Source organism: Carassius carassius, chromosome 22, assembly GCF_963082965.1.
Source record: "Carassius carassius chromosome 22, fCarCar2.1, whole genome shotgun sequence".
Taxonomy (NCBI): domain Eukaryota; kingdom Metazoa; phylum Chordata; class Actinopteri; order Cypriniformes; family Cyprinidae; genus Carassius; species Carassius carassius.
The window spans coordinates 26,572,882-26,600,317 of record NC_081776.1 but is presented as its reverse complement, the minus strand read 5'-3'; the positions used below and the strand labels follow the sequence as shown (position 1 = coordinate 26,600,317).

Below are 27,436 nucleotides of genomic sequence, written 5' to 3'. Positions count from 1 at the left end.
CAGGATTCATACATGCACACACATGATTCATAAATACACACACAGGATACACAAATGTGCACAAAATTCACAAATGCACACACAAAATGTAAAAAGCACAGAAGATTCGCAAATGCATACAAAATTCACAAATGCACACAAAATTCATAAGTACACACACAATTCAGAAATGCAAACAACATTTACAAATGCGCTCAAGATTCACAAATCCACAGGACAAGATTCAGAAATGTATTTCTGATGCACACACAAATATACCTTGATTTACAAATTGCTTGCGGTCTGTGAACTTCACTGCATTTGTGTGTGAATTTTGAGACTCCTCTGACTTGGCTCGACACACAAATGCATTTTTTTTAAACGGGGAATGATCTGCAACCAATCAGATATCTCCCTTGTTTTAGCCAATCACAAGAACACACCCCACGCGGGGGATTGTTTACTTCTAAGCCAATCACATGAACGCGTTCACACAGCGCGATATGCCTGTGTCGCGAGCGCGAGCTAGCGCGGTGGAGTTCTGTCTTTCAGTTGGTTGAGACCTCAACGTGGCTTCTGGCAACGACAGGGGAGCGGTATAACTTAGAAAGTGTTTAGCTAGTTATCTCCTTGTTATGAGATGTTGTTTAATTGTTAATGTTAACCGGTTTAATTGTGCAACTATCAACATAAGCTAGCGAGCTGGCTAGGGTCAGGCTAGTATCTTTCCATAAAGTTGACATTCTTGTGAATTAAGTGATTGACAGGGTCTGTCGCCGCAATCCGAGGTAGCAGCTCGGGCTTTTGTGTAGTTATTGGCCCCAATTTTGTGTTGTAACGTTAACTTATGTGAAACAGGTGTTTCTAATTCTGACTCCCCTCTCGTGCCTCATACAATGGCACCAGTTGAGAAAACAGACAGTTGTAAGTAATACATTGCAATTTGTGTATATAGACCAAAATCAAAGGGACTGACTCCCTTTTGCAGCCAGCCTCAAGCGGCCAGTCGATGAATTACAGTTTTTTTCACTTCCTTGTTGGATGTTGTTCATGAGAGAGAACGGGAGGTCTTAAAGTGACAGAAGCTGTTAATGCTGTGGCCATTTGTGTCAATAATGTTAATCAAACTTGACTGAATCACTTTTGTAAAATAAATAAGAATAAATATTGAATTTATAGTGAAAACTATGTATTGTATATTTGATTACTTTATACAATATAATATTATTCAGTGCTTTGTTTTTCAAGTAGGTCGATTTCTTATGTGCCTTTGTTCTATTGTTATTTGTGACTCTTGTCATCAGTAAGCTTGACATTCTTTTCTGAAGCTAATATTATTATTTTTTTTTATTGAAATTGGTCACAAGAATTATGAAATTTTAGTGGCATTACACTTTGATATGATAAAAATCTTATTAAAAGTAATATAAATAAAAATGACTATAGGTAAAAATTGATAGCCTGAATGCACTGTAAGTCACTTTGCATAAAAGCGTCTGCTAAATGCATAAATTACATTTTAAATTAAATTTATTTAATTTAAACTTGACTTTGACGTATATCATAGATAGATAAAATGACTCGTATAATGTTATAACATTTAGCTCATCGCCCGCCCCCTATATTCGCTGTTAGCAAGCCATGTTGACAGGTTAGTGTTAATCTAACAGCTAACAGTAAATGTGTTTCATGCTTATCCTGAACTGATCACCAGAATGATGAAACATCGACTTCATCTGCTGCTGGAGAAAATGAGACTGAGCAAGGAGATAACGTTTCGGTTGAAGTTGATGCTAATATTAATGAACTGAGACATCCTTCTGCAGATCAACCTGAGATCAGTGGCCTTGCATCGGCTTCCTCTCCTACCCTGCACGCCGTTGACATCCCAGCGAACACAAGCACTGATCCTGGATCAACGACGAGGTTCAGGAGTACTGGGCTGATAGAGGACCACAGCTTTGTCAAAATATGACTGCTGATTTCACTGCATCAGAACAACAGAATAAAAATCAAAAGAGAAGATTTTTAAAAAGTCTTTTTAATCGCAGAGTAGTGAATGGTGAAAATGTCAGATGAGATTGGCTGCTCTATTCCTCATCTAAGGGAGCCGTGTGTTGTTTTGTGTGCCGGCTGTTTGGTGTAAAATGACAAGAATGCCCTTTCTAAATTCGGATGTGCTGATAGCTTTAACGGTTGGAAGCATGCAAATGAACGGATTGTCGAGCACGAGGGATCTGAGTCGCATCCCAAATGCATGCTTGTGTGGATTTCAAGAACTGCAGAGCAAGGTAAAATTGACAATGAATTGAAACGGCAATAAGAAACAGAGAGCCGGTACTGGTCAGAGGTTCTTAAAAGAGTAGTTGCTGTTATTAAATTTATATCTTAGCGAGGACTTGCTTTCAGAGGAGACAACCAACAATTTGGATCACCCCAGAATGGAAACTACTTGGGTTGCCTTGAACTAATCAGTCCATTTGATCCATTTCTTAGAGAGCATATTGCACGATTTGGCAATGCAGTTCATATCTTTCTTCTACTGTGTGTGAGGAGTGAATTGATTTGATGGGTGACAAGCTGCTCTCTGTAATCCTGGATAAAATCAGGATGGCCAAATATTTTTCGATAATCATCTCCACCCCAGACATTTCACATTCAGACCAGCTCACTTTTATTGTCAGATATGTTTTCTTAAGTTTCTACCCATAAGCAGTCACACAGGTGCGTCACTGTTCAATTCAGTTATATCAGTTGTGAAGGAGATGAACATAAACAGAGGATTGGCATGGACAGTGCTTTGACAACGCCAGTAATGTGTCTGGTGCTTATAAAAGTGTGCAATCTCACATACGTGAAGTCAACCCGTTAGCTGTATGGGTTCCCTGTGCGGCACATACTCTGAACTTATTTGGGGTAAATGCTGTAAACTGTTGTCTTGAGACTGAGGAGTTTTTTCTCATTTGTACAGTCTCTTTTTTACTTCTGCTCAAAATAGGTAGGTAGCAGATTGTTACGTACAACCTAGAAGAAAATGAGAAGGGCCGTGTTCAAACTCTGAAATCTTTGTCAAACACAAGGTGGAGTGCACATGCACAAGCAACCAGCACCCTTTGTCTAAACTATGACAACATTTTCCAGTCCCTTCAAACAATAGCAGAAGATGATCATCAAAACCTGACCACTCGTAGTGAGGCCGCATCTCTCTCCAGGCAGATGGAGAAGCTTGAAGTTGCCATTCTGTGCAGTGTGTGGAATACAGTGCTGCAGCGCGTTCAAAAAACAAGCACACAACTTCAGATGGTGGCCCTTGACCTGTCTAATGCTGTTGCTCTGGTGGGTTTATTGAGAGATTGCATTGCAGATCTCCGTGATCAGTTTGAGAGGTTTGAGTCAACAGCCAAAAACACGTTGTCATGTATATCTCAGACATACAAAAGTGACATACAAAGAGAGAGACAATGTAAAAAGCAACCAGATGAGTCATCTGTGGCATATTCACTGAGTACGATGTCAGGAAGAACTGTCTTTAGTCAAAAACCGTCTTCGTTCATCCATGTTACAAGAGAGACTAAACTATCTTACTTTGATGTCCCTGGAAAGTGTAATTCTCAGATCCCTTGACGTCAGTGACATTATCAAGGACTTCTCTTTCCGCAAAAGCAGAAAAAAAGATTTTAAGGTAAGCTATTTTTTTAATTGTATATTGTAAAGGAAATGGCAACTGTTATTCTGAATGATTCTAGATTATATTTATTTAAAACAACTTCAGCAATGTTTTAGAAAAATGTGGGTTTTTTCTCTCTCTATGGTTTTATGGCACTAAATTGAAAGCAAATCTGCAAAGGTTATTGTTTGCTTGCGATGAAGATCTGTATTAGATGAACACCGCGTGTGCTGTCTACGGTTCGACAGGTATTACTTAGGCTACATTCAATTACAGTACACGATACCACTATGACATTAGTTTGTTGTATGTGTAACTTATAACAGAGGGGAGCCAAGTTGAATGCAGCTTCCAAAAGACAAAAAATAGCCGATTAACATTTTTTATATTTGATACAATCACACCAGTGTGAGATCGATCAGCGAGTCACATCATCAGCTGCTAAATTCAGATCTGCGTTCGCTGGCGCTGAGCCGGAGACAGACGTGTTTTTACAGCACTGCGCATTATAACCAATCACACATGATTCTGTTGAGCTTATGAATGCAATGACCAATCAGAGGCGTTCAGATGAGTCATCGCTAAAATGCCAGCGCTTCCTTCACTCGTTTGCTGACTGAATACCTCTTTCTGGAGAATTCTCTCGTCAGAAACAATAAAGTACAGATGTGTGTACGAATCTGTAAATAAGGTATTGATTTCACAGTGTTAACAGTTTCAGTGATTTTAATGGGAGTTTTTGAGAGTGATTGAACTCTAGACTGTCAGTGAAAATATTCTTTTATAATGTAAATGTTCTTTGATAATGTAAATGTTCTTTGCTCTCTTTCTGTACAATGAAAGATTAGTAGCCTAACTTACAATGTTTTTATATCACATTTACTTTCAATGTTAATACACATTTAATATAAAGTCATATTCAGTCAATCACCCATTTTAACCGAAAGATAAAGGCTGTGATATTTATGTTGTCCTCTAGATGACGCAACAGGATTTTAACCCAAATACTTTGAGAAGTTTTAATCCTTTGAAATGTATATTTATCACTACAATTTTTTACTTTATAGACCTCAACAAAGACATAAAACATCTAGATAGGATTACATACAAACTAGGGCTGTGCGATTAATCGAAATTGAAATAAAATCGCGATTTGAGTGTATGCGATTTCTAAATCGCTTTATAGCATGATTTTCCGTGGCCCTGACCTCCCGCAGTATGTAATCTGAACCAATCAGGATGCAGCACGCCTAAGTGGAGCGCGAGAACAGAGCAGACTGGGCATATGCCTAACTCCAGGTTCACACACTCTGTCTGTGATGCGTAGCCTTTTTTTTTCGAGCCCATGTTAACGGATCAGAACGTTCACACTGCACGCAGTAAAAAGATGAGAACAGAAAAGGTTATAGATAGAAAGGTGCGAAAAGATTTAATATCTTGCGCGTGAGCACAGAGAGAGTTGTGAGTGCACAGGACACAGGTTGAGCGAGAGGAGACACGTTGTAAGGCAGCATATATCTGATCCTTATACAGTGTTTCCTTTAGGATTTTTTTTAGCAGTGGGGGCAGGTCTGTCCAATTTATTCACACATAATGAGGCAGATTTTCAGTTGCGATTGAACTGTAACCTTAAACAACCAAAATCTTAAGTACAAGTTGGCAGCGAGATGATCGGTTCACTGAGGCTAGGGATCTGTCACGTGACACGTCACATTTACACCAAAACTGTATTTATTGTTTGAATTTTGTAATAAAATTGACTGATTCTAAGAGTTGAGACTTTGTTTATATATCATAAGTAACCTGCTCTGTATTGTCTGTCAGTCTTCACTTTGCTTCGCGATTTTTCTGTGCATGAGAAAATGGATGTGTGGCATGATAGCATGTGAAAAGTGTCAATTGTGTAAGTTGGCAGCCCTGACTTAATTCAAATTAGCAAGAACTATGACTAATACAATAACAGGCTTAAATGAACAACATAAGTTATACGTCTTACCGTTCTCAAGGACGTGTACACCGATCTCAAGTTATTTATTCTCCAGAACGCTGCAGTCTCTTTTTTTCTCTCTTTCTCTCCCGTCGAGTGGAACCTTGCTTCGCAAAGAGAGTGCTCGCGCGCACGCGACCAGAGGGCGCGTGCTCTCGCTCGCTCTCTCTTGTTCTTTTAAACATGCGCCCAGCTGTCACAAGCGCAGCAGTTTATCTACATTACACACCGGTCAAATAAGACTTTGGCGGGACAAAAATTCGCTTTGGCGGCCGCCAAAAAAAATCTTCGATCGGGTCAGTCGCACAAGTGCGCCTAAATATCTTTTCATGGTCGCACACAGACATATTTTAGGCGCAAATGCGAGTGAAATGGTCGCACTGTAGAGCCCTAACGTTACCGTGGCGGCAAAAATTTTGCCGTGGCGGGCCGCCATTAACTAATCAACATAGAGGAAACACTAAGCAGTCTATAATGTGAGCACGCGCATCTGGTTTTGTTAACAGAGCAAAGGAAATCTGCGTGTTAGTCAGTGATTTGCCTGTTACGGAGGCCAGCAGAAGGGAAAGGCTGTCTCCAAGCAGAGGTTATCCCACTGGATAGTGGATGCTATCGTCCTGGCTTATCAGGCTCAAGACATGCCATGCCCCTTAGGGGTGAGAGCTCACTCAACTAGGAGTGTAGCTTCCTCCTGGGCGCTGGCGGATGGCGCCTAGCTAACAGACATCTGTAGAGCTGCGGGCTGGGCGACACCTAACACATTTGAAAGCTTTTATAATCTCCGTGTAGAGCCTGTGTCCTCCCGGGTACTCGCCCCTTTGGGCCAGTAAGGACCTGCTTGGTGTCAGTCCGCTTGCTGCTGACTGGATGCGTGCGCTATTCCCCTCAGGTGAGTTCCTCAGTCAGAACCATGGGTTCCTCCAGCACTGTTGATGTCCAACACTTGCGTATATGCCCTTTGGTCCGCCCTGTGTGGGACTAGGTGCCTCCATGTGTTGTGATTCCCCTTTTCTGGGCAATCCCACGTGTGTATGTTCACAGTAAGTCTCTCCGCAGCATGTGTCTTTGCCTTGGCAAGCCCCTTGCCAGCTCTGTCGTTGAAACTTCCACCCTGTGGGCTGGGTACCTCAGAGTTCTTATGTATCACCATCTTGGTGGATACCTGCCTTTTGGCATTTTGTAAGGGACCCCATTCGTAACGTCAAATGTGACCGACTGAAAGGGAACGTCTTGGTTACGTATGTAACCCTCGTTCCCTGAAGTAGGGGTGTTCCGCCTAACGGCCGGGTCACTAGCTCGGCTCCTCAGCGAAGACTTGAAATGCATATATACCCATATATATCCTTATATACCCACTCTGCGGGGTGGAGCTTGCGATGCAAATCCTGCAGACCAAGGTACTTTGTGTATCATTGGCTCGTTTTGTACCACTCGAAGGTGATTAGGCTCTCGGGCGAGATCCCATTCGTAACGTCTCCGTTCCCTCCTTCAGGGAACGAGGGTTACATACGTAACCAAGAAGTTTTGTGTGTGTGTGTGTGTGTGGGGGGGGGGCATTATTGTATGCCACAACCGTTTATGAATTAGTTAATTGCTTTTTAATGCATTAGAAGATCAAGACATTGTTATTTTAGTAGCATGAAAAACTACTAAAAAAAAAGAGAGAGAGAGTGCCTGAGCTGAGCACACGGTGTGAACTCAGCAAAAAACAAAACAAAAAAAACACCCAAGAGTTCAGCTGATTGTTTCCTTCACCAGTAACTATTTTAAACTCATCTGATTGGTTATGTCATCATTACCTCAACAGAGACGTGTGTGATTCGTTGTAAAGCTCAACGTTGAGAATAAATTAATCAAAAGTAATCTGAGTAACTGCCTCAACATGTTTTATTTATTTTCACATTTCACTTCAAAAGTGACAGTCGTATTAGATTTATTTAGATTGTGTAGGGGGCATTTTCTTACCTCCTTGTCTTGAATGTGCATTTCTGTCGATTTTGGAGGGAGCAGGGTAATTGTGTCTCATAATGTAGCAATTTAATTTCCTCATCACCTTCACCTGATTATTGTGTCTCTCGCAACACTAGCTTTTCTAAAATATTTTCTTATTGTTGCTATAAATGCTATAATGATTTTAAAATATGCTCACTGATCAAATTGAATAATTGAGTGTAACATAAAATACATTACTACAAATTAGTAAATAATAATCTGTAGCTCACTATAATTTGAGTAGCTTGCTTAATTCGGACTTGTTAACAGATGAATCCTAAAGTTTGTCTTGGCTAATTTTTTTGTCTAGTTTTTGTTAATATTTTGTCAGATTGGTGAAGTCACTGGGTGCATAGTGCATTTGAGGGCTGGGACCGACAATGTGGAGTTCCAGAGCAGACAACCGGAGACACAGAGCGTGATATTCCAGGATGCTAGTTGGAACAATTCGGCTGCAATTGTGGGGATCTCAAGTTGGCGTGTTTTTTTTGTTAAAAGACATATGAATTCTCCAATTTGACCACCCGGGAGTTTCATGGTGAGCTTTTTGTAACCACCGGACATCAAACAAGTATTGAGGAGGTTAGACCTTTGTCAGGTCTTGGTGCAATTGTTCCCTGTGACGTCAGAGAGGATCCAGTTATTTCTGTGTGTGCTGGAATAACCAGAGAGGAGGTGACTGTGTCCCGTACATGAGGGAACTGCAGGTGTCAAGTGGAGTTTGACCCCAACATGTTACAGAAGACGGGAATGTATACGGCCAGTGCCATCGCTAATGTGACTGTACTCTTTGATTCTGGAGAACTTAATGTGTGTATTATCAATTCTGTGCTGCACTGGTATTTACTGAACTGTGACCTCACTCATCTGCTGCAGGATGCTCAAGACATGAAAGAGCATTTGTGAGAATGTGGTTTTCTGAAACTCCACATTCAGAATAGCAATGTGGTCGCTATGGTCAAGGAACCGGAGCAAACCGCGTCTACGTCTGAGGCATGCTCGTCTAAATCCTCCGTGTCTGGATCAGCTGAAGTGCAGTCTATGTGTGCAACAGGTGATTTGGAGCTGTTGTATGCAGCAGATGAAGTGGAGTCTGTGTGTGCAGGAGGTGCAGCAGATGAAGTGGCCCGGCGTGTAGTTCAGGTGAATTGGAGTTTGTAACAGGTGCAGCCGAGGCAGTAAGTGCTACAGGTGAATCCGAGTTAAGTTATGTAAAGTTAAGTAAAGTTTACTTAAGTTTTGTGATGTTGAAGTAATTGTTGTTCATGTAGGCTAAGCTTGATTGTTTAAGTTATTGGAAAATGTTTAAATGTAAATTAATGTTCAAATGTAAAAATAAAATTTTTTAGTGGGTAAGATAAGTTATTATTATTTTGTAAAGCATTTTGTGTATTTAAACTTTAAAGTCTATATTTTGTGTGTGTATTATGCTATTTGTTACTTATGTTAAATTTGTTTGTTTTGATTTTATATGCCATTTTTCTGATTGCCATTTTAATAAAGAGTTGTTTTTATAGATCGTTTTTTGTGTAATTGACTTTTGTGTACATATTTATATATTTTTCATGGTTTTATTATAGTTTGTTTTTTTGTGAGTGAACATACATTTAAATGTCCTTATTTTAGAGTATATATGTTTTTATAATGCTGTTTAGTTTAAATTTAATGTGTAGGGGTATTGGTTTCGTAAATTTCATAGTATGAATAATTGGTTTCGAATAACTTTCTAGATTAAAAAACCTGTAATTGTTTTAAAAAAATAAATATTTTGTATGTTCTGTAAGTTTTTAATATATGATATGTATTGTAAACAACAGTTTTGGGTAGATTTAATAAACGTACTGGTATTGGCTGTAATGGCAGAAAGGCATTTTTTTGTCTATTATATAGATACAAATTATATGTAGGACTAACAGGCCTATATGTATAAATCCTATATATAAATGGTATAATATGATTTTTTATAAGAACAAAAAAAAAAAATATATATATATATATATATATGTCAATGTAAAAGTTTTTTTTTCTTCTCTCTGTGAAGTGTGTCATCGTATGTCCTTGCAACTTCTGTTGTTTTCTGTGTGGGGTGGTTTGCTATTGGCTTTGGAGTGATCATTGAGTCAAATTCATTATATGGTTTTATTTTGTAAGCTTTTATTTTTAATAATGTTCAGCTAATAAACTTTAAAATTGACTACTATGTTGTAATAATCTTTAGTGTGGAATGCGGAAAAAGAGAGCAGTTGAGATAAAATCACATGACAATACAGGTCGTATGACACTACAACGTTTTTTTAAAGATTATAAAAAATAATAGTCAATATGTATGCTAATGATGAAATATTGCAAAGACTACTGAATAAACTTAACGGGAGTTTGATTATTGTCTTTAAGAGCATTAATATGGTGGTGGTGTTTACGTAAGATGGTATTGTTTATGTAACATTGTGTTTGATTGATGTTTCATATTTTGTTGTTTGTAATATGTTATTAGCTTGAATGCGTGAGTTTTTTAGGGTTTCCGTTTTATGTGTTTGGGCTTGGTTGACGTTAGTAGGCGTAGTGTAATATTAGTGAGGTAAAATGCTTAATGTGTTTTCGTTGAGTAATTTGTTACCCATTCACTTCAGTAGTATTCTTTTTTCCTACTATGGAAGTCAATGGGGCTCACAAACGGTTTGGTTACAAACATTTGTCAAAATATCTTCCTACGTGTTCATCAGAACAAAGAAATATATACAGGTTTGTAACAACAAGGGAGTGAGTAAATAATGGGAGAATTTTCATTTTTGGGTGAAATATTTCTTTAATAAAATATACAAACTTGTCAGTATATCCTATACTCACTGTAGATTTTGATTAATTTTTTTTTGTGTCAGAGATGAGATGTGTTGACTATTGTAAGGTTAATGTCTGCTTTTTTTTATTCCTAGGAGTGTGTGCAGCAGCTTGACTTGAGAAACATGATGTCTTATCTCCATGGATGGATCAAGTGTAAGCTGGAAGTTTTTAGAAATTCTCCAGCAAGAACATTCAGAGGCGTTTGGAGATGCCCAGCTGACTGTGGTTGGGACCTGTGGTCTCCACACACCCAATAATGCCATAAAAAGTGGCTTTAGTGTATGGCAAATGGAGAAAGTGCACAGGGCACTACATACAGTTTTCCATAATAGCCCTGCTAGAAGAGAGGATTTCTGCACTCTGACCAAGACATCTGTGTTTCCCCTGCCATTTTGTGGGCATCGTTGGATAGAAAAACTACCAGTCATTGACAGGGCTATTGCAGTATGGCCAATGATCGGGATGTATGTGGATGCAGTAACACAGAAAAAGCTTCCAAATCCAAGAACATCATCCTATGACTCCCTTGCAGAGGCACATCCTGATCTTTTCATTATGGCCAAGTTTCACTTCTTCATGGCTGTCTCCAGGACGTTCTCCACCTTTCTGACTAAATATCAGACAGATTAGCCTGTTGCCATTCATTAGCAAAGTCCTGGTCATGCTTATGAAGGTAATAAATAACATGCCATGGATGTAATCTATGATGTTTTTATTTAAATTCAATATTATTAAGATACCGTATTTACATTGACCTATATAGTTCATATGTATAATGCATGTATACTGTAGGTTCTCAGAGCCTATTTAAGAGGTTCATCAAGGAAGAAATCCTTAATGACATCACTGCACTGCAGATGATCAGACTGGACACAACTGACAAGAAAGCAAGAAAACAAACAAAGAATGTGGACATTTGGCTTAGGAGCAGAAGAGGTCATAAAGGTATTGTGGCAAATATCAAACAACAGTTAGGGTACAGGAATTGCATAAAAGATTTAGTCAGTCTGACTCTCTGTTCTCAACCCTTCCTGTTAGGAGCTTCAGAGTAGCAGCAGAGTAGGTGAGCTCAGTGTGTTGGAGTTTAGAATATGGAGCGAATTTTTTGCCATAAGTAAACAAACAAATCCAGCATTTTACAAACAAACTTGATCTGCTTTGTAAAGGAATACTCGACTCACAAACAAACAGAAAGCAATGTTCAAATACAAAGGTCAATTTGAGTGAAAACGTAGTTGAGTAATATTGTGTTTTACAAATATAAATAAATGAGCCTAAATGATATTTCACAAATAAATAAAAACCATCCAACAAATTGCATTTAACCTTTGAACAAATACCAAATCTAGTTCATACAAATGTTGGCTTTTTACGAGATCTCTCGGCTCAATTTTCTCACACACGCCCAGGAAGATTTTCTCACAAATGCAGTTGAGTAACTTCCTCTTCCAAAACAGTAGTTACCCTTTAAAATCCAATATGGGTTTATAATTTAGTTTGACTTTGTCAACTCTCTTTTTCTGAATGGCAATGTGTCAGGTCCAGTGTTGGGAAGGTTACTTTGGCTCGATTTTCTCACACGTGCCCAGGCAGATTTTCTCACACGCAAATTTAGAAAAGTAATCAAAAACTTATCAAATGTAATCAGTTACATTACTTTAATAAAGTCACTGAAACAGTTACACTACATATAACATTTTAAATAAGGTAATTTGTAATCTGTAACCTATAACATTTCCAAAGTAACCTTCGCAACACTGGACCTGACACCTTGCAACTCAGACAAAGAGAGTTGACTAAATCAAACTAAAATATAATTTTTTAAACTGTAATAATAACTGGGTTAATCCCCTGGCTTAGCGCCATCTACTGTTTTGGAAGAGGAAGTTACTCAACTGCATTTGTGAGAAAAACTACCTGGACGCATGTGAGAAAATGAGGAGCGTCTCGCTGCAGCTTGCAGTGGACATCCAACCCCCGCCCACATCCAAGTGTGATGTCAGAGGCCTCGCCTATGCCATATACGTCATCGTTTGATTTTCCCTCCCCAACAGTAGAAAATACGTCATCAGGTGATGCCAGATGAACACCCAGTTGATTTTGTCAATTCTCTTTGTCTGAGTGGCAAGGTCTCAGGTCCAGTGTTGGGAAGGTTACTTTGTGTTCTTGTGTAACTTTTTGTAACATGTGTTGTGCGCATGTGCAAAAATGGCGGAAGTATGTTGTTTCGGAGATCAAATTAAAAAATATTATCTTTCGTATTACTAATACAGATTAAATAACTTGTATTAAATAAATTTAAATAGTACGAGTTAAACCTAAGCCACATCTCTAATGTATGGAAGTAAATTCATACAAACAGACGGTAAAACGCCTGCATTGGTTGATTATAGTTAGGCAAATTAATAAAATATTTATACCTTACTCTGTTCATGTAATGACAAATTCACATATTTTATGATCGATTATAACATACCTTAGACAAGATTAAAGTAAAGTAGACAATTTTGTTTTAAAATTAAAACAATTATTTTTAATTATTTAATTCTCTAAAAATATGTTTCACTAATCATAAGGTGGGAACGTTAGTGATCATATAACTATTTTAAGGATAAATATGGTGTTATGCAATAACTGGAATCCTCCCCTCTTTATTTTTTAAATTTGTGTTTATTTTTCATATTTCTTTCATTTAAAAAATTTTTTTCTGACTTTGGCAAATTTATATACTTAATTTTGTTTTAATTATTTTTATTTTCCTTTTAATTATATACAAGAGCAATTATAATCTACACACTAATGTTGTTTATATGTGCATGGAGAAAAAAAAAAAGTTGATCACCCCCCAAAAAACCGCAGTAGCCCCTCACTGCAGAACACAAGATCCAGGGGGCGGAGTTAGATCCAGGTCCAGGGGGCGGAGTTGGATCTCATCCCACTGCATTTAGATTAGACATATGGCAGATTAACGTCATACTTATTCCCGTCATACTTATTCGCGTCGTAAGTAAAGTTATTCTTTTGACAGAAAAATAAACTTGCTAAGAATTTTTTTTTTTAAATAACACTTTAAATGCTTAGTTGCAAACACTGAAATCAGGCGCACATAATTATGGGCAAGTACCAAATCTTTTAATATTTTCATTTTGTGACGAGTGGGGCGGGGCCGAGGGACATGGGAGCGAGGCCGGTGGAGTGATTGGAGATGAACTACACCTGTTCGACCCACCGGTCTCGAGGCCCATGGAGGAGATGGAAGGATATAAAACTGGAGCGACGACAGTGAAGGACGAGAGAGGACCAGGCCTGGGCTTTTAGTTGTGTTTTGGTTTTATTTGCGCGCACCAGTCGTCCGTGAGGGGCTGGTGCGCTGTTTTGTGTTTATTTTAAATTATTAAAATGTTGTTTGATTGTCCGCCGGTTCCCGCCTCCTTCTTCCCGATGACTGGGAAGTCTTTTATCATTACACATTTATATGAACGTTTGTATTAATTTCAAAACATTATAACTACCTAAATAAAAAAACAGAATCATACATTTCACAATGCATGAAATGCCCGTGGTTTCTTGTTACAAGTAAGAATAAAAACAAGTGTGTTTTTTGATCGGCTAAATCTTTACCCCTCTCAGTAGTCCACTTTGACTTTAAATTAATAAGGCACATCTGCTTTTATTGGAATGGTATTAAATCAAGTGTCTACTACATATTTTCTAATCAAGTAGAAAATAGGTGTGCTTTCATCTACTGATCATGAACATTAATAGAAAACTGCATGTGACTAACATATAGTCAAAATTCTATGTTGTAAAAGATGACGTGCTATGCCGGCTATTTTCAGTAAGAAAATATTTGCCCAACCTCTCTCTCTTCACTGTTCCCACATCTCAGACCTCAAATAAATAAAGTATTACATTTTTAGACAGTTTTTAAGTAAAGAAGTATAGAGTAAAGAAAATACTATGCACAACTTATTGAAACAACCAGTTCTTTATTTACCCACTTTAGATCACAATTATCCTTGTTAGATCCACTCTCATTGGATCCATGCAAATCTCATAGGTGACCCATTTCAACCTCAAAGAAGTGAGTTGTCACTGAAAGGTGAGGAGTTTGCATCTATTGTACTACATGCACACAACATTCAAAGAAGGTCAGCACAGATTTGGCAGAACTCACTGCAGAAGCCTGGGTGGGTGTCGAGTTCCCCTCTTCTTCCTCGACCTACATATCCTACAGGTTTAGCAAAGAAAGAAAAAAATAAATATTCCAATGTTCATTATTTTTGTAATGTTTTAATTCATCATTGAAAGCAAAACACCACATGGCAACAACTAACACTGCATACCTGGAATACAATTTTTGAATATGTCTCCACACTGCATATAAGTTTCCAGTCTGTAGATTTTGTAGAACTCTGCCTTGTAGTATGAAAAGAAAGCACTCCAATTTGTGACACCTGTAGACATGTAAAAGTACACACATTCAAAAATCCACAAGGCTGGAATTCATTAACCAGCTGTTCAAGCAAATAGCATAAGATTTTTTTTAAATAGGTAAAAATATGATACAAATCAGCTAAACCAACAACATGTATGTTAGACCCTATACCACCTAAGCTCCTAAAAGAGGTGCTTCCAGAAACTGGCTGTTATTAAGCCTCTCATCAAAAAACCACAACTTGACCCCAAAGAACTAGTTAATTATAGACCAATCTCGAATCTCCCTTTTCTGTCCAAGATACTAGAAAAGGTAGTATCCTCACAATTATATTCCTTCTTAGAGAAAAATGGTATATGTGAGGATTTCCAGTCAGGATTTAGACCGTATCATAGTACCGAGACTGCTCTCCTTGGGGTTACAAATTATCTGCTTTTATCATCTGATCGTGGGTGTATCTCTCTATTAGTTTTATTGGATCTTAGTGCTGCGTTTGACACAATTGACCACAACATTCTTTTGCATAGACTTGAACACTTTGTTGGCATTAATGGAAGTGCATTAGCATGGTTTAAATCATACTTATATGACCCCCATCAGTTCGTAGCAGTGAATGAAGATGTATCATATCGATCACAAGTGCAGTATGGAGTACCTCAAGGCTCAGTACTAGGGCCGCTACTCTTCACGCTTTATATGTTACCCTTGAGAGATATCATCAGGAAACACGGTGTTAGCTTTCACTGTTATGCTGATGATACTCAGCTCTATATTTCTTCGCAGCCCGGTGAAACACACCAATTTGAAAAACTAATGGAATGCATAGTCAATATAAAAAAACTGGATGATGAGTAATTTCTTACTGCTAAATTCTGAAAAAACAGAGGTGTTAATTATAGGACCTAAAAACTCCGCTTGTAATAACCTAGAACACTGTCTAAGACTTGATGGTTGCTCTGTCAATTCTTCGTCATCAGTTTGTAACCTAGGTGTGCTATTTGATCGCAATCTTTCCTTAGAAAGCCACGTTTCTAGCATTTGTAAAACTGCATTTTTCCATCTCAAAAATATATCAAAATTACGGCCTATGCTCTCAATGTCAAATGCAGAAATGTTAATCCATGCATTTATGACCTCAAGGTTAGATTATTGTAATGCTTTATTGGGTGGTTGTTCTGCATGCTTGGTAAACAAACTACAGCTAGTCCAAAATGCAGCAGCAAGAGTTCTTACTAGAACCAGGAAGTATGACCATATTAGCCCGGTCCTGTCAAGGAGGAAGATTTTGTGAAAGTGTCTACTAGCGTGTGCAATGACCTGGATGCCCAGCTTGGCAGCAATCGAGTGACAACATACCTGAAGGTGCACTGGCTTCAACATGCAGCACTATGGGCCAATTTTGGACGAGTGTTTGAGCGCAACAGCAGTGACACCAACAACAAGGCAGAGAGGTATTCAAAGATTGATAATCATGTTTTTTTCAAACATTACAATGCATGATATAAAACAAAAAGTAACTCATGATCGGGAACATTTGGTTCCCTAGACGGCACATTTCTCTTCTAATCTGCCACTCAACACAAGTTTTCTGGTCACATTTGGAACAGTTTTTTTTTTTGTATTTACAAATTAAGTTATAATTTCCAAAGTTTCCAATATCAAAATCCAAGCTCCCCAACACTGAGCAAGTATTGTTTTCTCAATCTATGAATTACTCATAACAGTATATTATTGTTTTCCCCTTTTATTTTTTTTCTGGCACTTAAATACCAGTTCCTAAGGCAAGGCTGCCAACTCTCACGCATTCGGCGTGAGACTCACGCAATTGACCCAATTCTCACGCTCTCACGCCACACCCTCATATTCTCATGCAGACTCGTGCAGTAGTGAGAAAAAAAAAATTGCGCCGCATGATCTCGCAAAGCGTGCAGAGAGACCAGACAATTGTGAGGGAAATGCATAATGAATTCCCATAAACAGTGTAGTCAGCCATTCTCCCTTCCATCTGCACTGTGTGAATTGTGAACGCAGGCAGGTCAGTGAGTTACAGGGCGCTCCCTGTCTCAGTCCAGTTTAGGCTAGTAACTAATAGGCCTATGCTGTTATATAGTTTATATAGAATTAAATTAGCATTAGCAGAGTTGTTTGTTTTGCGGCACTGAGCAGTTATTTTACATAACTTTTTCATAAAAAAACAGTACAAAAGTATTTCCAGATGACATATATCTGAACTCAAAAGTTGGTAGCCCAGACTAAGAGGAGAGTCAAACAGAAGAGTTGATCAACTTCTTCACTTGCTATGTGGTCATATTCAAAAATATTATTGGTAAGGCCAGAACAACGTTATTGTGATGTTTATCACATTAATTTTGTTCACACCATTGCCATGCCATTTGAGTAAGTGTTAAGTAAATTTGTTAATGTTATCTTTCAGATACTTGAATCGACTAATTCTATATTCACAATACTGTCCACTGTTACATGTCCTGCATGAATGGAATTAAATCAGAATTGAATTAAAAATGATCAATTTGTGTGATTAAAAAGGTCAATACTATATTTAATTTTATACACAATAATGCCTGTTATCCTCAGACTAAATGCTCTTTTGTTAATGTAGTTACCTGGACGACTTGGCAGACGCAGGAAGACTGAGGATCTCCTCGTCAGCATCAACATCTACATCAGCCAAGAACACAGTGGGACAGCAGATCCTGACAAATGAGCAAAGGAATGTGCTCTGTGCAAATGGGCAGGGCCCAACTCAGATTAAACTTTGAACACTGTGGATCTAGTCAAGATCCAGTGTGACGGTGGATTGTATGATAAGGGAAATGTATGCACACATATTGTATCAGCAATCACTGAAGCATAGATATGTATTGATATTGCACAGCTATGTGCTGACATGGCTAGAGATATTGTTGCCAAAAAACAGTACCACGTTGATGGTGATTTCATCACTGTTCACACCACTGATGTAAGTGCCACATTTGTATTTACTGGTGACCCTGCCTTTTGTACCTGTGCTGTCAACAGTTACGGTCATAAGTGTGTGTGCTTACATGTTGCTGACTGAATGCAAACCACCAACAATTCACATTCTACATGTCCCACTGCTGGAAAATCTGTTTGTGCCAACAAATGTCACTGCACCCCTGCCTCTTTCAATTCCCTCACAAGCTCTTTTTTCCCCCCTTTGCCTTCCTCAAATAAGTCACCATGAGGTGACCAGAGAATTTTTCTGGTGCAGAGCATCTCCTCTGCAGCTCTACTACTGAAACGAAGTGCCTGTGCAATCATAACACATTATTTTTAGTGAACATCAAAAACCAACATATATTTAGACAAAGATCACCTATAAAACCATGAGACTTAAGTGAACAACATCATATTGTTTGACAAATAAGCAATTGCTCTAGCCATAAGCCATTACTCATTACTCTACACAGTGTGTGGTTTTACCTGTTTTTGCATTAGTTGCATTAGGCACATAACACACATGTTCTACTGATGTTATCTGCACTCTTGCCTCTATCAAGTCAATTTATCATATAAAAAGGCACACCCAACAAACCCAACTCTAGTCATAGCATTACCAACCCTTTAGCTTTCTTTGGCGAAGCCAGCTTCAACAGGCTGTCCACAAAAAAATCCATCTTCAATAAAGAATACATAGAACACGTTGTTAAATGTCACTTCACTTCAGTTTCATTTCAATGTTAATAATGAAATATTTATTGGCACCCCTGTTGAAATTAGAGAGTAGAGTGGTGTGCACATCCAAAAAAATCAATGGTATCAAATATAGTAGAAGAGGTGGTCTGCCCCCTGTTTATGCTCCAAAAGGAAATTTATTTACTTGAAAACAACGCAACGTTTCAATCCCATCGGATCTTCATTAGGCATTGAAAACAGAGACGGCCTGTATCACATGACTGCACACTCACGTTCAAGTAGTCTTTGTACATCTGAATGTGTGCATGAGAAGAGGCGTGCGCAGCTGCTTTGTGTGTACGCAAGCTTTGTACATAAGTCCCATGCTCTTTTTAAATGCATGCACTAGAGATGATTAATACTACAGGAATGAGACGTGGAATCGTGCATATACGTCAGCTGAATTGGAAATTGAGCTGTTGTTCCAACTGTCGATCGCGGAGGCTACCTGTGTCTCTAAAAACCAATTGGGCAAACTGTACAGCCAATCAGACCAATGATACTAAACACATTGGGCTTAACATGAGCATAGAACCAGTCTTGGTATCCATGCTGACCTGTAGAGCAAAATCCAAATAGCTCACAGAGCAACATTATAATAATAAAGCTTCATTGCAGACACAGGTCCATATTACACCACATAAAGTATAAATAGTATAGTGCAGTGGTTTTCAACTAGTGGGCTGCGGCCCCATACAGAAGTCACATAGATACAAATATATTTAAAATAAATACATTTTTATATATTGAAATATCTTACATTTAAATAGAAGAAAATATGTTTTATAAAATATATGTAAATATATTTTAAATATTTGATTTTGTCTGCTCTTTAATATTTTCCACATATATTAAACATATGTTAATATATTTTATGTTGTAAATATTTACATATATTTATTTCCCATATCTGTAAATACATTTAGATATCAGACTATGTAAATATATTAATTTGCAATATATGTCTATGCATTGATTTCTAATATTTGTTAACATATTACATTTCAGTATATATATATATATATATATATATATATATGAATTTAAACATTCAAATACTGAACAGAAATTGGAGACTGAAAAATGTAAAAATCTCCAGACAATGCAACTTAAAAACTGTGACAGTATAAATTCACTTGCAATAATGAGCATTACATTCAGATATAGACATAACACCTACTATAGAAAACCCTGTTTTAGAGTTGTCTAATAGAGAGGGTGAAGGAAGGACATCCAAACCCTGCCCCTGATTCCTACAAGATTTTTTTATGAATTTATGTAATGGTGTTTTTTCATAAAGTAAAGGCAGTGGAAAAATTAACATGACAATAAAGAAAACCAAGAGACTTTCTGGCTGAGGCTTACCAGTAGGGCAGCTAGCTGAACAGTGAGTATCCTAAGACACACCACTCACCCAACTATGCCCCGCACAAACACTCACTTTCACACAAACACTCACTTTCACACACACACATCCTTGTCTTTGTGGCATTCTGTGGCCACCTGACAGGATCATGCAATCTGGGAACCACCCTTTCTGAAGGTTTTACAGCAGCAAAAAAAATCAGGAAGCATACTGGAGGGGTCATAAACACAGATGTCACATCAAATGATGATTCAGACCAAGTAGAGTTCAGTGACCTGACTAGGAACCGCTTCCTGGGGACTTGTCAGGTATTTCGTTATTAATGGGGTCCACATATACACACTATCTGGTTTTTCAGTCTTCTGGGTACCACTTGACACACATTCAGGTTAAACTTACTTTGAGAGCCAATTATAACTGTCATGTGCGAAGATATCTGCTGGAGCATAATTTCTGGCAAAATTGGTGTTATGTAATTGTACAACCTAATTATATTATATACTGGTAAGGTTGAAAAGGTTGGCCGGTAGAGTATTATTATTAGTCAACATGCTGTTGTGTAGTTTCTAAGTGCAACCGAAGTAAACTGTTTCCATACTCCCTTTGTCAGAAAATAAGTCCCTTTCTCAGGATGTCTGAGCTCGTTTTTGATTAGCAATAGTGCAATATGAAGCCTTGTAACACAAAGGTCACAATTAAGGTCACCATTTTACAGGACACAAATCCCAACAAATAGTAACAACGAATAGTAACAACAATAGATTGACTGCAAAATTTTAATTTCAACAGCTGGAATATTGAGTCATCTTTACTCCATTAAACACTCACAGGCTCTTTTTACAAGCAACATCTTAAAGGGTTAGCGCTTCTGTGTAATACATCACACACATGACCAGCGTCGGCCAATAGTGAGCCTACGTGTGATGTATAACACAGAAGCGCTACGATGTTACACTACATGAACTCACTCGAGCCCCAGAGAGAAGGAAATGAATAGTGGAATAAAGTCTGGGGGTTTTTGTGCACAAAAAGTATTCTTGTCGCTTGATAAACTTAAGATTGGGCCACTGTAGTCACTTGGACTATATTAACGATGTCTTTAATAACTTTTATGGGCTGGCAAGTTTCAATCCCTTACGGAGGAGTGATCCAGCTCTCAGATTTAATCAAAAATATCTTCATTTGTGTTCCGAAGATGAACGAAGGTCTTACAGGGTTGGAACAACATGAGGGAGAGTAATTACTGACAGGATTTCCATTTTTGGGTAAACTAACCCTTTAACGTTTCTTAGTGCTGGGTACCACTTATCTAATTCCAACATTCAACAACGTCTTAAATGAACAACACGTTTTAATTTAAACGTGACATAACAAGCATAAGTGCCAACAGAAACATTTTAAACTTTGTTCTTGAGAGCTGTGATTCGATTCTTAATGTAGAACTTAATGGCCAGCCAATTTCTCTTTTTAAGTGCTACTTTCTCCAGTTCAAGGCACTTATCACAGTCACTTTTTCCTGGAACACGGCATGAAGTGATGAAGGACATCATGTGCTTCTTAACAGCAAGGATCTCCTCTTTCTCCCACATCTTTCTCTTGAAAGGCTGACGACCTGTACAGGTTGGTTATAACAAAGAATGTGGCACATAAATATTACAGTTTTCAGCAGTCTCTTTAAAATACAGTGACAAAGTTTGATATGAAACAGACATAGGGCATATTGATCAAAATGTAAATAATTGAGATCTAAAAAGTTAACCTTTATCCCTCTTTTGGGATTTGCTCTCACTGACATCTGGCACTGCTGTGTCATTCTCTTCCCTCCGAGTAGTTGTAACCTGACTCTCTGAAAATCAGAAAAACACAAAATGCAGAAAATAACAATTAAGACGTATTAGTCATACAACAGTATATTAGAGATGGCCCATGCGGATCCTAAATATATAATCGGTATCAAAGCCAATCTGGGCATTTTTTAATGGAGATTTCAAACTCTGACACTTTCATAACTGTACTGTGTTTGTTGACTGAACTCTGTTTTGTCCACTACAGTCTGCTAGTGAAGCAAAAGTGAAAAATGTGAAAAATTCACATTCACAATTTGGGCAAATGACATTCTCCAAGTTAATCATTCATATTACTTCAGTAATTACAGTTTATCAAATTAAGATTTTTGAACAAGGACCTTAAGTATTTGGATCAAGTAGCTAGAAAAAAAAAGGTGTGTCAGAGCACATTTTCTGTGAAGGGAAAAGAATGACCGTTAGTGAAAGCCCAATGTAATTCATTCGATCCAGACACGCTCCCAATTACACCAAAAGAAAAACATGTATGAGACATGAAGTGTTCATGTTGAAATCTGTGAAGAAAAATTAAATAAGTAGGGCTTTCAAAGTTAACGTGATAACGAATTAACCCAAATTTCTTTTAAAGGCACAATTTTTTTGTATACATGTACGTTTATTGTTCTCCGCCTGGTTGGGTGGTGAGTTTGTGTTGCTGTCTAGCAAAAGTATTTCTTATACGATTACTCAACAAATCGATGTAGTAATCTATAGAATACTCGATAACTAAAATTATTTTAGCTGCAGCCCCACACATGATTAATGCATGTGCGTTCAGTAATTATGACCGTCGAAGAGGTGCAGCAGTACCGCTGTGTATGGCGAGCAGAAACAAAACTCCTTAAGCAGAAATGGGCCAGTTCACACCAAAGATTCGTGACTTGCAACGTACCAGTCTGCAACTTTCTAAAACCTACACTGCTGCAACAGTACCAGACAGCGTATAGTTTCCATAGCAACGACTCTGACCGTGGCCTTTTGTATAGAATCAGAAACAACTAGCAACTTGACAAGCAGAAACATAAAAACATGTCATGCTGAAAAAAATCCCTTTAAGGTACATTTAGAACAGATAAAAAAAATGCACTGTTAATCTGCGGATAATCGTGAGTGAACTATGGACAATAAATATTTTAAGTAATTGACAGTCCTAATAATAAGTACCTTCGGGATCAATGTTAATGTCATCCAGTGTCTTGCCCTTGAATTCTGCCAGGCGTCCCTGATCCAGAGCCATGAGGACTTTGCTAATTTTTGCAAGTTTGAGGGTGCCTTCAGGAAGTCTGTAGAACTGCCGGTGCACTCTAACGTCATGCCCAAGAAAATCCGCTAACTGATCCAGCTCTGTATTACTGAGGTTGAGAACTTGAGACAGTGTTCCTGTTTGTTTGCGTAGTTTTGTAGAAGTGAGACTTTCAGGACTTTTTGCACTACAGACCTTGGCAAAGTGTCGAAGGCAATCAGACCCACGGTAACAAAGCCGATGGTCTTGCAAATAGGTATACATTCTCTCGAGGAACCTCACATTCCTGCCGTGTGCCGACAAGCAGATCCAGTCCTTGCTTCATCACTGGGGTCAAAAGCACAGGAACTTTTCTTCCCCTTTTTCCTCTTATCTCAATCCTGCTGAAATGCTGACAGAGTTTCTTCTCTAGATCTGAGAGGGCTTCATTCACATCTTCATGTGGGTCGGATGGATTTTGACATACATATGCAGAAAGGGTCATTTTTGACACCTCCCCAGCTCTTCGTCGATTAAACAAAATGACTTGTGCCAAAATGACCTTTGCCAGTTTTGCCCACGTCTGGGGGGATACCTCTGTAGACAGTTTACTGTGAAGATCTTGTTGTTGCACATCCAAATACGAATGGAGAGTCTGGACATCTTTTGTGAATGGAAGCAACAGAGGAGTATTCCACTTAGACTCCTGAAGAGTTCTCAGTGATGCGGCTGATATCAGTTCATTCCATCTGGTTTCATACACTCTGCGGAATGTACGAGCATCTTTTGCAGCACTGTAGTCGTTCTGTAGATTTGCATGGCTTTCAAGAAGCATTGAAATCTTTGTCAAGTTGTGTCCAATTTTGAGAGCTAGACTTGGGCACCTGTATGCATGGGTTTTACTGTCATAGCCTGCTAAGAGTTTTACTGATTCCACAACTTGCATAAAATTGGCAGGTTTGATGTGATCTTTAATGGTCTTCAAGGAAGTGTTTTTTCTTGAGCATATCAGAAGCCTTCCTAGCTCTCTCAGTTTCTGACGGATGTATTCATGTTTGCCAACATCATATCCAAGCCTGTTATACAAATGCTCACCATACTCCATGATACAGAAATTCGATTTCAGTACAGAATAAACTTCATCTTGAACCATGTTGTTTAGCAGCTTCCAAAATTCCACCTTGACACCAGGTGGTGGAGGTACAGCAAATGCGCAGAGGGCCTGGACACGAGTTTTGCCAGGTTTTTGTGGAACACTCGGCTTGAACTTGCAGGTCATCATGTGCCGCCAAAGAACGTTCTTTGTGAAGAAACCATGACAATGTATACAATGCAGGAAATTCTGTGCTTGACAATCCTTCCTTGGTTGCTTGCGAGGAACAAGATTTCCAACACCAGCATTTAATACATCCACATTGTGTGCAAAGTTGCCCCTGTTTCTCAAATATTCCATATGCATTCGTCTTTCTTTGGAGCCTTTTGGAAAGGACAGAGCCTGTGCAACCTATGGTTTATCTTTATGAGCACGCTCCAAATGCCTTGCCATTTTTACGAATCCCTCCCTACAGTACAAACAGTATTGTTTTTTGTTGTACATTCTTGACCCATTCTCCTTTTTACAGACAGCAGATATGGAAAGTGAACCATCAGCTACATCTTCTGTATGGAGGGAAGAGGCACTTTCAGGAAGATCTTTCTCCAGATCAGCTGTTGTATTCTGTAATACAGATTCAGGGTCTCCACTCCGTTTTGTTGAGTGACCACTACTTGCTTGTGTTGTAGGGTAGGATGCACGTCTTGAACTGCTTGAACATTGCCTTTTACGTCTCACACCAGAGTTGCCCCCTCTTCTTGAAGGTGAGCGTCCTCTGTTAAGGATTTGCTTTGACGACACATCGTTCAGTTCTCGGATGTCAGCATATTTCCCTAGGATTGGAAATCTAAGCATGCTCTCTTTCTGATTGACTGGTTGAATGACTTCGCTTGTGTCTGTACCTTCAGATGAATCCTCACTACTGTGAGGAATATATTCCTCTCCACTGCTGCCTGAGGTGAGGTCAAAAAGCTCATCTGAAGCAAACTCAACCTTTCGGTTCATCTTCAGAAAAGAAAAAGTGAAGTCAATGTCAGGACACTGATTAAACATTACTTTTCGGTTACGTACAAGATTCTAAGTATGTACATCCATCTTCTAGATATTGAGTTGCTTACCTGTACGCTTTTGGTCCTCCTCAGCCTTGGAACATAATCTCTGTCCTGGTGGGTGAGGCTTAATTCGAACTAAGAAGTCGGACACCATGTCTAGAGTGTTGAAAAATATGTAATTAACATTTAAACACAAGGACAAGGGAAAAATAGGTACTGAAAGCAGAACCAATAATGTCTGAGCTTTCTGATACTATATTTCGGTAACCATTCCTGTACAAATACATGCAAATGCTAAAAAAAAACAATACCTGGCAGCTTGAATTAAACTGGTCATGATTTGTGCTTGGACTCTGAGATTCATCAGAATCTGTGTAGTCCACCAGGGAAGGATTCATTCCAACTTTGTTCATTGAAGGTAAGGGTTCTGGATCGTGTGGGCACTATAGAACATCAAAGAAAGACATAAGATATGAATGACCACACAGATACATAAATGTATACCTATGTACATCAAATGGTATTTCAAAAACACTGGAAACCCACACTTAATCTTCATATTTTTCAATAAAACAGACATGTGGCATAAGAATGGTTTAAATATATAGCAAGTACAATACTGCAATTTTAGAAGTGGAAATGACTAGGGCCGAACCTGAATATTTCATTGTTAGGTAAACATTTGATTTTCAAATTGAGATTCAAATATTGGAGGTTTTTTTTTTTTCACGCGCCTGACCTCCGCTCACAGCAGTGAACGTAACGCTCCAGTTCAAATCAAAGGGAAAACAAAATGAAGTCCTCAGCTGTGTTAAATGCTTAATTTCATTACAGATCAAAACAGTCATATAGCCTACATTTTAACATTAATCAATAGGCTAAACTAAGGCTGGGCGATATATCGAATATTAGCGATAATATCGGAAAAATTTTGACGACGATGTACGACGACGACGGGAATATCGAATATTTCAAATTCAAGCATACTTTCCCAAAAGAACGCGCCGAATGTCCAAAAAAGGAACCTGTAACTGCTAACTGCTCTACGCCCCTCTACTACGAGAGCTGTAATGATAGCGGTTGCCAGATAACAAGAGTTTAAATCTCCCAATCAGAGCTCCACTGTTACAAGGATACATTTTCTGCCCCGTGTTTGCTTATTTAAAGCAATCTGGCAACCATGCGCACGTGCTCACTCCTCATTGCGGAAGAGCAGCGGACGATAATCTGAAAAAATCTAACAAGCTGGAATTGAGCGATCTAATGAAAGCATCGTTCAGCCGGTCTGTGTTCTGTCGTGAGATCTCAACTGTATTGTTTGCGTTTGTGATCGCAAAATAAATGCACTTACTCGACAGCTGATGTTTGAATAGAGAAACATAGGCTATGGCCATTTGGAATTACTATTGGGGAATTTCACTGATATGTTTACCAGTTTCCATAATATAGACAGAGAGAATGCAAAAGTCTTTGGTATTCATTTATATATATATTTATATATAAGAAATAGCTATGTGCTTCAGCAACTAGCTCCCCATCTAAGAGGGTTTTTAGTGTCAGTAGGACCATAGTTTCATGCCACAGAGCTTCTCTGAAAACCACAGACAGTTGACAGACTTGTGTTCTTAGCTTAAAAACTTGTTAAAAAAATTTAAATAAAATACTTATCCCAGTTGCATAGTTTAAATTGTGAATTGCATGCACTAAAAAGTTGACAGAATGCACTTTCTGTAACTGTTACTTAATTTGCACTGCTTCAGTTACATATAGGCCTATGTGTATTCATTAATAAAAAGCAGTAAGTGATCTCTTGGTCTAGATTTTTTTAACTGCTTAAATTAGCCGTTTAATCTAAATAGTTTTATTGTTTTTGTTTTAAATGGGCAAAAGAAAATCATGTTTTATTTTTTATTATTTAAATGCAAATGCAAACATATCGAGATATATATCGAATATCGTAAACATTGACAATAGAGATATTTTTTTTTTTTATATATCGCCCAGCCCTAGGCTAAACTGTAGGCTTCAACAATATAAATGAACACATTTAAATAATTATATTAGGCCGAATGTAGAGGAAGAGCATTTACTTGCTATAATAAAAGTTAAAAGAGCATTATGCATAATAACGCATTGTTTAGTTAAGTGTTAAGGATCCCGTCTGCTCTCCGCCTGGACCCCCGCCCAGCTAAACTATTCCCGGATTCTGCTCTGGATCTACTGGATCAGACTCGCTCA

At 38.3% G+C, this 27,436-nt stretch overlaps 1 protein-coding gene across 1 annotated transcript; it reads right to left on the bottom strand.

Annotated features, from left to right (window-relative positions):
* Positions 1 to 21,384: 21,384 nt before the first annotated feature.
* Positions 21,385 to 25,294, bottom strand: LOC132099263 (uncharacterized). The gene is made up of 5 exons (XM_059505700.1): positions 25,265 to 25,294; positions 23,302 to 25,151; positions 22,996 to 23,183; positions 21,747 to 21,833; positions 21,385 to 21,599 (listed from the first exon to the last, which is right to left on the bottom strand). Exons 2-5 carry the CDS (start codon positions 24,510 to 24,512, stop codon positions 21,385 to 21,387), a joined length of 1,701 nt encoding a protein of 566 aa, XP_059361683.1. The 5' UTR covers positions 24,513 to 25,151; positions 25,265 to 25,294.
* Between the last annotated feature and the right edge of the window lie 2,142 nt (positions 25,295 to 27,436).